The sequence below is a fragment of the Pan troglodytes genome, chromosome 9, assembly GCF_028858775.2.
Source record: "Pan troglodytes isolate AG18354 chromosome 9, NHGRI_mPanTro3-v2.0_pri, whole genome shotgun sequence".
NCBI classification, from domain to species: domain Eukaryota; kingdom Metazoa; phylum Chordata; class Mammalia; order Primates; family Hominidae; genus Pan; species Pan troglodytes.
Genome location: NC_072407.2, coordinates 38,896,522 through 38,909,896, shown reverse-complemented (window position 1 = coordinate 38,909,896; position 13,375 = coordinate 38,896,522). Strand labels below are relative to the sequence as shown.

Genomic DNA, 13,375 nt, shown 5'->3' with positions numbered 1-13,375 from the left:
GCACCCCTTTAGAGTGCAGTAGTCCTGCCATGTTATGTGGGGTGTAAACAGTTAAATCATTTCCCAGGATTAGTTTGGAGGCTTCTGGGACCAGTAGAGCCACTGAGGCAATGGCTTGGAGACATGCTGGCCATCCTTTAGCCACCAAATCATATTCCTTACTTAGGTAACCCATTGACTGTTGAGCTGGTCCTCGGGCCTGTGTTAAAACTCCCAGGGCCATTCCCTTCTTTTCTGATACATACAGATTGAAGGCCTTCCCTACAGGAAGGCTGAGGGCTGGCGCCTTGAGCAAGGCTTGCTTTAGCTGGTTGAAGGCCTTTTGAGCTTCAGGTTCCCAGGTTAAAAGATGAGTTTTAGCTCCCTGAGTTTCTTTTATGAGGTTATATAATGGACGGGCTATTTCACCATACCCAGGTATCCATAGTCTACAAAATCCTGTAATGCCCCCAAATCCTCTTAGTTGCTTGAGGGTTTGGGGGTGAGGCAAGGAGGAAATAGGCTTAATCCTCTCTTCCCCTAATACTCTGGTCCCCTTGGACAGTACTAATCCTAGATACTTCACTGAGGTTTTGCAGAGCTGGGCCTTGGATTTTGAAACCTTATATCCTCTGTTAGCTGAGAAGTTGAGAAGAGCTTCGGTGCCTTCCTGAGAAGCTTCCTCAGTTGGGGCACAGAGCAGAATATCATCAACTAATGCAAGACCCTAACTTGAGGATGAGAGAACTCAGAAATGTCTTGTGACAGTGCCTGTCCAAACAGATGAGGACTATCTCAAAATCCCTGAGGCAGCACCGTCCATGTTAACTGGGCAGTCTGGACAGAGGGAAATCCTCAAAGGCAAACAGGTGTTGAGAATCAGGATGTAATGGTATGCAGAAAAAGGCATCCTTTAAATCTAGGACTGTAAACCATTTAGTTCCCTCAGGTATTTGAGTTAACAGGGTATAGGGATTAGGTACCACTGGATGCATTGGAACTACAGCTTCATTAATGAGGCAAAGGTCCTGAACTAGTCTCTATTCCCCACTGGGCTTCTGCACTCCTAATATTGGGGTGTTGCAGGGGCTATTAAAGGGTTTGAGGAGGCCCTGCATCTTTAGGTTATTAATAACGGCTTCTAGCCCTTTCCTACCCTCTGGGCTCAGGGGATACTGTCTCTGGTTAGGAAAAGAAGTGAGATCCTTAAGATAGATCTGGACTGGCCTAGTGGTTATAGCTCGACCTATCCTTCCTTGAGTTGCCCACACTTGTAGTTTAATGTTAGCTTCCATCGGGGGAGACAAAGAGTTTGTCCTGGGGCTGTATGGATGCTGGCCCCCATGCAAGCTAGACTATCTCTTCCTAATAAAGGAGCAGGACTTTCAGCCATGATTTTAAAAGCATGTGTAAATAGTAGGTCCCCCCATCTGCAGGTAAGAGGTTGAGAAAAATATCAGGTTAGAATTTTTCCTGAGATGCCCCTTATAGTCATACTATGGGAAGAGGGAAGGCCTGGATTAGAGGAGAAGAGAGAGACTGGCTCCAGTATCCAGAAGGAGATCTACCTTCCTTCCTTCCTTTGATTTCCAGAATCACCCAAGGTTCCTGTGCTGTAATGGCAGTCTGAGTCGCTGGAGCTAGGGGTTTGAGCCCCCGGGACCCATCAGTCTTGCTGGACCATCTGTGAGACTGGTTCTGAACCCAGTGACCTCCGTCTCTGGGGGCAGATCTGTCTCCAGTGGTCTCCGCCACAGGCTGGACAGGGTCGAGGTGGCTTTGTCTTGCTACCTGGACATTCTTTCTTAAAATGCCCTGATTTGCCACATCGATAACAGCTAGTGGATGCACCTTGGGGATTCTGGACTTTGCAAGCTTGCACCACTGCTACTAGAGCCTCTGTTGTTTTCCTGTATTTTCCTTTCCTTTTATTGGGCTTCCTCCTGATCCCTATTGTAAAAGACCAAAGTGGCTTTCTTAGGAGGTTTTCTAGGGTACTATCTGGCCCTATAGCTTGCTTTTATAGTTTCCTTTTAATATTGGGAGCTACCTGTGTAATAAACTTGTCCTTGAGAATGAGCTGTCCCTTGATTGAATCGGGATAAATAGGTATGTTTTATTAGTGCCTCTCTCAGCCTTTCCATAAAGGCTGTGGGATTCTCATCTGGTCTTTGGTCTATCATGGACAGTTTAGAGTAATTGAGAGGTTTGGCCCTGGTTTTCCATGGGCCCTCTAATACACACCTTAAAGGTGCTTCCTTTTCCATTCATTTCCTGAGTTACTGGTGTTCCAGTCAGGGTTGTCTACCAGAACTGCTTCCTTTCCTAGTAGGAATGGAGTTTCCACTTCTTCCTCACCTTCCCTATCTCCTCTTTGTCTCCTCGGTTTGCTACAGGAGGCATGTTGCTTATCTCCATATTTTTCTGCTGCCTGCAGAACTTTCTGCTTTTCAGCTTCAGTGAGGGTCTGACGTAGCAGCAACGTAACATCCCTCTATGTGAGGTCAAATACCTGAGTTAAATTTTGGAAAATTTCTATATACCTACCTGGGTTGTCAGAAAATCGGCCTAAGTCTCCCTTTATTTGCTTAAGGTCCTGTAATGAAAGGGAACTTGAACCCTCACGGCACCATTCCCATCAAGCACTTCCTGCAGCAGTAAGAGTGAAATGGGGAGAGTAGGATATACTGGAAATGGTGGAGCTAGAGGAGCTGATGGTACAATTGGAGGGGGACTGGAAGCATTGGGACATTCAATAGCTGTCTCAGATTGCTCCTTTGGAACCTGCTTTAGCTCTGGGAAAGGCCTATGGGCTTGCCTGCCATGGCTGGTAAAAGAACTGGGTCAGTTGTCCAGAACTTGTAAAGGTCTGGGTTTCACAGGGCAAAGAAAGTCTATACATAGGGGACCTCAGTCCATTTGCCCTTCTGTCTATAGAAAAGATCTAACTGTTGGATGACATTAAAATCAAGGCTCCACCAAGCAGGCCAGGTTTGTCCATCTCCAAGATGATAAGAAGGCCATGCCCTTGTGCAATAGACTATGAGGCATTTTTTCTTCAAAGTCTCAGGGTTGAAGCAGTCCCAGTGTTTTAAAATCCACTCCAGGGGACCACATGCTGAAGATGATCTGTTACCCATTTAGAAAGAGAAGTGAGAATAAAAGTGTCCTTTTAGTCTCCTTCCTTTCTGTATATGACCCAGGGTGGAGAAGAAAACAGTGGGGGCGTCCCCCAACTATTTTCCCTCCCTGGTTCCTAGGTCCCACCTCCCTGTTAAATGTGCTGCCCATGACTGTAGGTGTGACCCTCCAAGCCATGGCACCAGAGGAACTAGACTTTTGGGCCTAGTCGCACTTCCCCAAGCAGCTCTAGTCCTCTGCTTATATTTCCCTTCAACCTCCTAGACTTCTGCGACCTGTGTACCTCCCTAAAAAAAACAGATCTCAAGAAAAACTACGTAATTGGGCAAGGCCCCTTTAATGGAGGGGGTATGCTAGATTGAACTCTATATCCTGCTATTATGGCCCATGCTAAAGCATTTACCCTTAGAAAAATGGTTCCGGTTAACTTCTGGACTTAAAATCCCCTTACTAGCTCAGTACTACCTTAATCAGAGACAGAATAGGTGCCTTAAAGGAACGTAGGAACCAAATGGCCATTTTCCTGCTGATGGGACAATATTGAGACTAAAATTTGGCCACAGAAGACATTTAACTCCTATCTGTTGAAAGCAGAATTTTCCTGTTCACAGAAGAGGCTTAGAGCCCGATTTCCAGTGGTGCAAAAGGAAGCTGCAGTGTTACCATAAAAGAAAAAACAAAATGTGCCTCATGAAGATTTCTGTTTCCACTAGGTGGCACTGTTGGTTTAGAAATACTATTTGCTTGAGGCCGGGCTCAGTGGCTCACGCCTGTAATCCCAGCACTTTGGGAGGCCGAGGCAGGTGGATCACTAGGTCAGGAGATTGAGACCATCCTGGCTAACACGGTGAAACCCCCATCTCTACTAAAAATACAAACAATTAGCTGGGCGCGGTGGCGGGCGCCTGTAGTCCCAGCTACTCGGGAGGCTGAGGCAGGAGAATGGCGTGAACCCGGGAGGCGGAGCTTGCAGTGAGCCGAGATCACGTCACTGCACTCCAGCCTGGGCGAAAGAGCGAGACTCTGCCTCAAAAAAAAAAAAAAAAAAAAAAAAACCAAAGAAAGAAATACTGTGTGCTCGCCAGAGAAGTAGTAGAGAGACCTGGAAATGCCATGCACTCTCCAGACCAAGGGCAGAGAGAGAGACGCTCACTCTGGGTGGGAGCGGGGAGGAGGGGGAGGAAAGGAACCCTCTGTTCCTAGAAGATTGCAACAGCATTCCTGAGCTAAACCCCTGGTTACTAAATTCCCGCACATCAGAGAGAGAGAGAGAGACTGTGGATAGAAAAAGGAGGAAAGTTTTGTGACAGGATAGCTGAGGATTCTCTGCCAAAACCCGAAATGGGCTGTTGGAGGCTGGGTCCGACCCAGAGGCCTTTGAATAACGCCAGGGTGTGTCCTGGCCAGAACTTTCCCAGCCTCACGCGATGGTAAGGTTTCCCCGTGAAAGGAAACTGATTCGAAACACGGCCGACACTCCCAATGACCCGTGGGTATTGAGGGGGGTTCTTCGTGTTCTCCACCAGCAAGCCTAACATCTGAGGCCTTAGAATGGCAGTCGTGATAAGCATATTTTTAACCAGCTGAAGGATGCCTGTTGATTGATTTGATTTGATTTTAAAATAGAGGCCAAGAGCCCCTCAGAATGATAGAACAGATTTTAAGCTTGCTCCTATACTCACCATCTGATGAATGTTGTACCTTGGATTCTTGGCCAACACACCAAAATGATATGGCTCTGATAACTGAAGGAACACCAGGGCCCTTTGTCTCGCACCAATTTAGATAAATAACATGGACACACGTGGAGTGGTTTTAAGGAATGGAGAGTTTAATAGGCAAGAAAGAAGAAAGAAGCTCCCCTGTACAGAGATGGAGGGTGGCTCCAAGCAGAGAGAGAAAACCTCAAGTGGAGCGGGAAAACAGTCGGTTCTATTAGGAGGCTGGAGGAGGTGGTGTCTGATTTTCATAGGGCCCAGGGGATTGGTTTGACCAGGTATGTCACTCATGTAGCCCACGAAAAAACTAGCCCTCCCACCCTAGCCTTTTAATATTCAAATACAGGCCACCATGATGTTCTGCACACGTGAAGATATCTGGGGTGGCCATGATGCTTGACACACATGGTGACAAGAGGAGGGTGGGAATCACCATATTGGATGGACCCGGTTTCTAATGGCTGGCATTTGCACATCAAAGCTTGCCAGCCTGGCCCTTTAAGCTGCTTTTCTGCTAGAAAAGAAATGTTTTTGGAGCTGCATTATTAAAAGAAAAAAAAACCTTACTAAGCTGCATTATTAAAAGAAAACAAAACCTTACCAACCTTACCCTCTCTGTCTAAAATAATTTCTTAATAACTCCTATAATAGTTTTGCTATTTTAATTCAAGAATTTTCAGCTCTTTAAAATGAAAAGGAAACTGACATTGTGTCAGATTTCGTGCTGACTGCATTATGTCCATTGTATCTCATTTTAATCCTCACAGCATTTTCATTGTGTGGATAAGTAAACTGACACCCAAAGTCATGTAGGCAATAAATCCAGTAATGTGGATTTGACTTTTAAGTCAGCTAACTCCAAGTCTAAGTTGAATCAGAACTTTTAGAAATTTCTAGATTCTCAAGTTTTTAATTTTATATTTTGAAGTTTACTCCATCAGTCATCATTTGTAATACTTAAAATGAGTAAGTAGAACATTAGCACTAAATCTGGGGAAAAACACCACAATTTCAAGTATTCAGTTAAGTAGCTGAGAATTCAGCCTGTTAAATAATGATCGCTTTTTGAACTCAAAGATGTTTTTCCCCCTTTACCCAGTGACCGGATCTGTAAAGGCATGCTTCCTTGTTGTGATTTTCTCCACAGTGAATCTCATTTTGTTCACTGTTACCTTGAAGGTAGACCTCATCGGGGTCTCCAGTTTATGTGGGGATTTTTCATTAGGTTTCCTGGAATTGATCAGGCCCTGGGTTTTGTCTCATGCTTCTAGTGGCTTACATGGCTATCAAAATTGAAGCTCAGGGTCACCAGAGTTTTGCAATACCTTCAGGAACAACCTTCTCTAGCCCCCCATCTGCTGACAGGCCCTGGTGTGTGATTTTCCCCTCCCTGTGTCCATGTGTTCTCATTGTTCAAATCCCATTTATGAGTGAGAACATGCAGTGTTTGGTTTTCTGCTCCTGTGTTAGTTTGCTGAGAATGATGGTTTCCAGCTTCATCAATGTCCCTGCAAAGGACGTGAGCTCATCCTTTTTTATGGCTGCATAGTATTCCATTGTGTATATGTGTCACATTTTCTTTATCCAGTCTATCATTGATGGGTATTTGGGTTGGTTCCAAGTCTTTGCTATTGTAAATAGTGCTGCAGTAAACATACGTATGTGTCTTTATGGTAGAATCCCAGTAATGGGATTGCTAGGTCAAATGGTATTTCTGGTTCTAGATCCTTGAGGAATCACCACACTGTCTTCCACAATGGTTGAACTAATTTACACTCCCACCAACAGTGTAAAAGTGTTCCTATTTCTCCACATCCTCTCCAGCATCTATTGTTTCCTGACTTTTTAATGATCACCATTCTAACTGGTGTGAGAGTCTCATTCTCATTTTTTATGGCCCGTGTGAAACTTTACTTTCTTGCCAGCTCAACAACTTATTTTGAAATATTTAAAAAAATAATTTATTCAGCATTTGTACTTATTTTTAAGATAAGGATTGTATATTATACTGCCCAAAATGGAATTCATTGTATTTCTTCTTCATTTATTTATTTATTTATTTTTTGTTTTCATTAATTTAAACCACAAAAAAGCAGGAGAAAATGGTGTGGACTCTTTTTTCTAAAGAAGTAATCATTGGACTTATAAAAATAACACTTGATATTTATCTATCTGTCTGTATACACACACATACACTCATAAACACGTATCTTCATAAAATGGGTTAAGCAAGTATTAATTGAGGTTGTTTCTTAGTGTTTTTTGTAATTTGCTTTACTTTATTTTCTATAATGAGTATATATTGCTTTTTCAATAAGAGAAACTAAAATCATTGTGGGAAAAAGGACTTTTTTGGAATAAAAATACAATTGAACCAACACACAGAGTATGTGTTGAACATGTAACTATCATAATATCTCATGTATATATCATCAAACCTAGTTAAATAAGGTGTTTTGTGTAAATAAATCTTCTGGACAGACTGTTCCTTCAGCATGAGATTCTATTTTCTTTCAGCCATTTCAGTTGATGCTTTGTAATGTATACTAGGCATTTCCCCACCTTGTTTTTGCAGACTATTCCTTAGTGTTGGACTATATGGCCCTATACTGAATACTCCCAGGTTGCCAAATAATGTAGTAGATCCACTTTCTAAACATTAAAAACAAAATATGTTTGTAATAGTTTTTTCCCTCACTGTACTCTTTCTATAGTATGTTTTCTTAAACTTTCTTAAATTGGCTTCTTATTAGAAACACCAGCTGGAATAGTTACTTGATAAAATTATGTCTGTTTTAAAAATCATTACCTTCTTTTTAAGGACAAGGAGCATCCAAGATACCTGATCCCAGAACTTTGCAAACAGTTTTACCATTTGGGCTGGGTCACTGGGACTGGAGGAGGAATTAGCTTGAAGCATGGGTAAGTTTCTGGCAGCCTTTATTACTGGGAACTCTCCATTTGAGTAGACCACAGCAAGTCTAATGTGTTATATCCAAAGAACAACTGATGATCAGTTTTATGTGATACTGAAGGTCTTTAGTTTCTAAATGGACAAGTGGACATTTGTGTAACTGAATGGAAGCAATGTACAAAAGCTGCAGATATGTCAAATAGCTAAAGACTGAAGATCCACAATTTCAAATCACAATAACTTAATACTCAGTTTTTGAGTACCAGAGTTAAATAACATGCTACCGAGTATGTTCATATACCTGAGATTCTAGAGGATCCTCTCTAGGTAGATAGGATTTGTTTCAAAGGTTCAGGTACTTTGGTTTTTGAAACAGAGTCTTGCTCTGTCACCCAGGCTGGAGTGCAGTGGGGCAATCATGGCTCACTGCAGCCTTGACTTCCCAGGCTTAAACAATCCTCCTACCTCATCCTCCTGGGCAGCTGGGACTACAGGCATGTGCCACCACGCCTGGCTAATTTTTTCTGGTTTTTTTTTTTTTTTTTTTTTTTGTAGAGACTGTGTCTCACTAAGTTGCATGGGCTGGTCTCAAATTCCTAGGCTCAAGCAACCCACCTGCCTTGACCTCCCAGATACATATTTCAAAGTCACTTAAATACAGATGACTAATCATTAAAAATCCTAATAATTATTTTTTATTGAATCAGAAGAACGGCAGTATGCTTTCTAAGCACCTGTATCGTTAATGAATATAGTGCCTGCTAATCTGTATTCCTCAGAGGACAAAACAAGCTGTACTGGACTTAAATTGAAGCAGAAAGGATAAATAGTATTCAATTGCTCATTGTATTTATTTAGTGTCATTTATTCAAGAAGATGAAGAAATAAAGTAAGTATTAGTAACTGTGAGTAAGAAGTAACTTGCTATCAATGAAATTAAGATTATAGAATCTCATTCAAGGATTTCCAATACAGGATTAATCTTTTTTTCCTCCTGAAATGTGTTAGGAATATTATTGTCTGGAGGCTGTGTGTTAAATTGAGTGATGTTGATTTATTACTTCATTCTAATTCACTTTCTTTAACAAAATTGGATTATTAAAATATTTATGTGCTGTTAAATATATATAGTCATGCCCCCAAGGAGGCTGCATTGCATATTAAGGAATGGAATGTAAAATATAATCAGAACATTTGGAACAAAAGGGATTCAATGGTACACCACAAGATGATGCCATTATAATTTTATCTGCTTTAAATTACTGAGTTAACTCATGAAATTTTCATTGAACATTGGGAAATGACAAGAGGTTCCTCTGTTAACAACTGGCACAGTCAGGGATAAAAGTATGCTCTCAGTCTAGTAAGATTATGTTCCATATGGTAGATCAATAAATCCATCTGTGCCTCCTCTCTTACCATCAGCCTAGTTGCTAATGTGTAAATACAGCATTGCTCAAGCTTTCACATTATTTTGCCAAAACTGTCAAGATGGCCTATTCACAGCAAATCCTACGATAACAACATTTATTCTTGTTTCATGTATCCATTTAGAAGTTGAGTCCCAGTAATACAGTTTCCCAACTGTATTATTTATAATAAATCATATTCTAAATGCTGTCTTTAGTTAACTGCTTTTTATTTGCATGTTCAGAAATAGTTTGTGTATGTATAAAATAAAGCTTTCTACCAAATGAGCTAAAATAACCATTTCCAACTGGCTCTTTAAAAAAACTAGCAAAGTTAAAAATAGGTGAATGCAGGACTCAAGATGAAATATTTTTGATCAAAAAGACATAAAGGACTATGTTCTTTCTAGTAGAATTTTACTAATCCATGCACTACCATTTTATGTGACCACCATAAACCACTCATTGGCGCATCTTTTAAAATTAAATGGGCTTTTATAGCACTACAATCAGCTCATAGGAAATTTTCATCATATGTGTGAAATGCTTTATCCTTAGTTCTTAATGGGTGTGGAGGTCATGGAAGGAAAGAGCCACAGTCACATGGCACTGTATTTGGAATCTTATTAAATTTGTGCTTTACATAGTAAAATGAATATTTTGTAGTAAAATGTTGGTTTTTTTCCCTAATATTTAAATGACTTAATAAGTCACTAGCGTTATCAGCAATACTATTCTCATGTTGTTAGTGAAAGTTTGGCTCTTTGATGCTTAGGGCAAATAAATTTGGAATAAAGTGCAAACCCAATAAATTATGTTTCCAGAATAATACAGACAATAAGCTCTTTGGGAACATAAAATGATTTACTAATTCCAAGATTTGACTGGACCATTCCAGCTTATGCTACAAGTATGTGGTACCAAAAATTAAGTCAGAAGAAGGAAATAAATGACCAAGAAAATAATAGTAATCAAGGCAATTCCAGGATACTCAATAGCTACTGTGTTTAGGTTGGGTCGCTGTCATTCAAATTTATAATTTCCTATTTTCACAGAGTAATATTGACAGGTGTCAGAGAGACTGATCCTGTTGCATGTGATTAGGACTACAATTAATAAAGTCACATTGTAGACAAAATAATTGAGGCACTATAAGATTTAAATTATTTTTTAACTGACCAGAAAGCAAATAAAAATAGAAGCAACTGAACATAGATGTATTTTGACCTCGTGGGGTTTGGCCCTTGCTTACCACAGTGAAAATGCAGGAGTACAGAGAAGTATATTCCAAAATTTAGTAACTTGAAATTCAAAATGCTTTCTGTTTGTGGCTTAAAGCACCAAGTAGATATTTCACTTTAATATTTGGCATGTTTCTATTCTAAAAAGCTCTGTCATTTTTATATTTTTATCCAGATATCTCTTTCTTTGTAGGTGTAAATATATTTTTCTAAAACATTTAGCTAATCTTTTAATTACCCAAAGTTCATCAAAGTCTAAATTAATTTCCATTTTACAAAGACATTTACAACATACCAAGTCACTTGAATAAACAGAGTACCCTTGGTTTTCCTACTTTATAGATGGGTTTTACTTACCAGCAGACCATTTTGTACTTTATTTGAGTCTATTCCCAGGACTGCATAAATTTCTCCCCACATAAGAAGACCCACAAGTCCACTTATCTGTGGAGGTGAATGGACCATGTACCATCCTAGAGCTTCTTCCATGTTACACAAGGACACAAGATTTGGATCACTGGTATTCACAAAGAGCCCTTGTTAATAGTATGATCCCAACCCATTCTCACTGGTTGCAGAGAAATGTCCCTTTATGTTATCCTTATGTTGCAGAACTCGGAAACAATAGCCACTTCATGAAAGCAAATGCTCGCGTGCAGCTAACAGTGCATTGTATTTCCACTCACATTATCAGACATTTGTTTTCTAGACTTTATCAGTGGAACCTTAAAGAAACTTTGATTTCACCTTACATTTTTATCGGTTCCAAGCCTACAGGTTTATTAGCAACCTGAACTTCAGCAGCTTGGTATATAGGCCATCATCCTCATTTACACTATGAAATGTTTGATATTTGTTCAATATCCCTGTGTCTGTGCCTTACTAGCAGAAACTAGAGCATGCAGGTACTGGCATTTTCTTGGTTTGCATATATGCGGTAGCTCATTAATACTCTCTGGCAGCAACTGAAACTGGTAAGTTATCAAAGATATCCAGCGAGAAGAGAAAAAACCTGATATGTGAGCCAAGGGACGTTTGTTTAGTTGTTGTTGAGGGTGGAGGGAATTTAGAGAAGATTTGAAATTAATTTCCAAATCAAATTTGAGAGCACCTTGTGGTAAATGGTAGGCTATAGCATCTCCCTTAGTCCAACATCCTGTAACAAAGAGATCTTCACATGTAGCCATTCTGATATTTTGAACTCTTTGTAGTTGTTTTAGCTTTATTACTAAATTTTTTTCCAAGATATGTGTGCTTTTCAAATGGGAAGCATGTGATTCTATCCAAAAAGTAGCCCAGTGTTAATACAGTAATTTAAGAAACTGTCCAGCAGAGGTCTCTGAACTTCATGGTTTAATAAGAGCATTTCAAACAATAAATCAAACCTGATTCTTTGGATGACAGAAATATACTTCTATTGAGCATATTTTCCAGATTGGATTTTAGAATAACTGTATTTCACATAGGTTAAACTCTGCTTATTCATGTTTAAAGATGCTGAAAACTTACGTTTTCAGATTTTTATTCCCCTAACAGGATAAATGCCTGGTTACCACCAACTTTGCACTATAAAAAGAATAAATATATATGAAACGTAGAAGACAAAAGCAACAACTAATATTCTACTATGCCACCAGCACTACAAAGGCATTGATGTAGTTTGGCTTTCTTTCTATGTAGCCAAAATCCATAATTAAATCAAGCAACTGGCTGTATTGCTTGATTTATAAAGAACATGCATGATTGGACTGCAAACTTTTCTTTGTGCAAAAGCAGGAAATAAATAAATACCAATTTGTATGTTTTGTGTTGCCAGCGATGAAATCTACATTGCTCCTTCAGGAGTGCAAAAGGAACGAATTCAGGTATGGTAATGGGATTCTTTAACCTCAGTGTCTTTTCTTCTTAATTACTGTTTTATGAAATGGAATTTTAAGAGAAAACATTCATTTTATCATAGCAATTTGAATAACTAATCAGCAAACATTTATTGAGTAATTATTAAATGTTTTGTAAGGTGGTAGATATCTTCCATACAACCAGTGTATGTTTTGAAATCTCATTCAACCTATAGGGGGCAAAAGTGAATAGTGCAATCTTAAATCACAGTAAAGAGCAATTATAACTTTGCAGCTTTATAACACTACGATCTTTATCAGGCTGGTGGAATAATCAGATTGATGGTCTCAGATGAACCAAATTAATTCATATTTCCTAATAGCAAAGTTATTCTAATTTCAAGATTTCAAGTTATGAAACTTTGTTTCAAATTTTGAGAAGTCTTATTCTGTGTTAATGCCTGAATAATACCCCAAATCTAGTTAAAGCAAACACATAATTATTTAACTTCTAGTGCAAGAAAAAAAGAAAAGCTGCTTTGTTAATATAACATTTGTATTGTAGTTTTTTAATAAATCCTGGCAGATAAAAGCTACAGAAATACGCATGCCTTACTGTATGTGGATCAGATACCCATCAACAGTAGACTGGCTAAAGAAAATGTGGCACATATATACCATGGATTAGTATGCAGCCATAATAAAGAACAAGATCATGTCTTTTGCAGCAACATGAGTGGAGCTGGAAACCATTATCCTAAGTGAATTAATGCAGGAACAGAAAAATCAAATACCGCATGTTCTCACTTACAGTGGGAGCTAAACATTGAGTACATACAGTCACAAAGAAGGGAGCAATACACACTGGGACCTACTGGAGGGTGGAGGGTGGGAGGAGAGTGAGGATGGAAAAACTGCTGTCAGTTACTATGCTTATTACATGGGTGACAAAATAATCTGTACACCAGACTCTTGTAACATGCAATTTACCTGTGTAACAAATCTCCACATGTACCCCTGGACCTAAAATAAAAGTTAAAAAAAAAAAGAAAAACCTGTAGATCTACATAATTTCTTAAGCTTTAAGAAGAATATACCTTATTGAGATTAACCTTTCTGAGTACCATCTAAATTT

General features: G+C 39.5%; 1 protein-coding gene across 1 annotated transcript in view; it reads left to right on the top strand.

Moving 5' to 3' along the window:
• Positions 1-13,375, top strand: part of APIP (APAF1 interacting protein) — a 34,418-nt gene that overhangs the window by 13,614 nt on the left and 7,429 nt on the right. The window contains exons 2-3 of the mRNA XM_508364.6: positions 7,660-7,760; positions 12,219-12,267. Coding sequence (XP_508364.2) covers positions 7,660-7,760; positions 12,219-12,267 — 150 coding nt within the window. The remainder of the gene's footprint in view (positions 1-7,659; positions 7,761-12,218; positions 12,268-13,375) is intronic.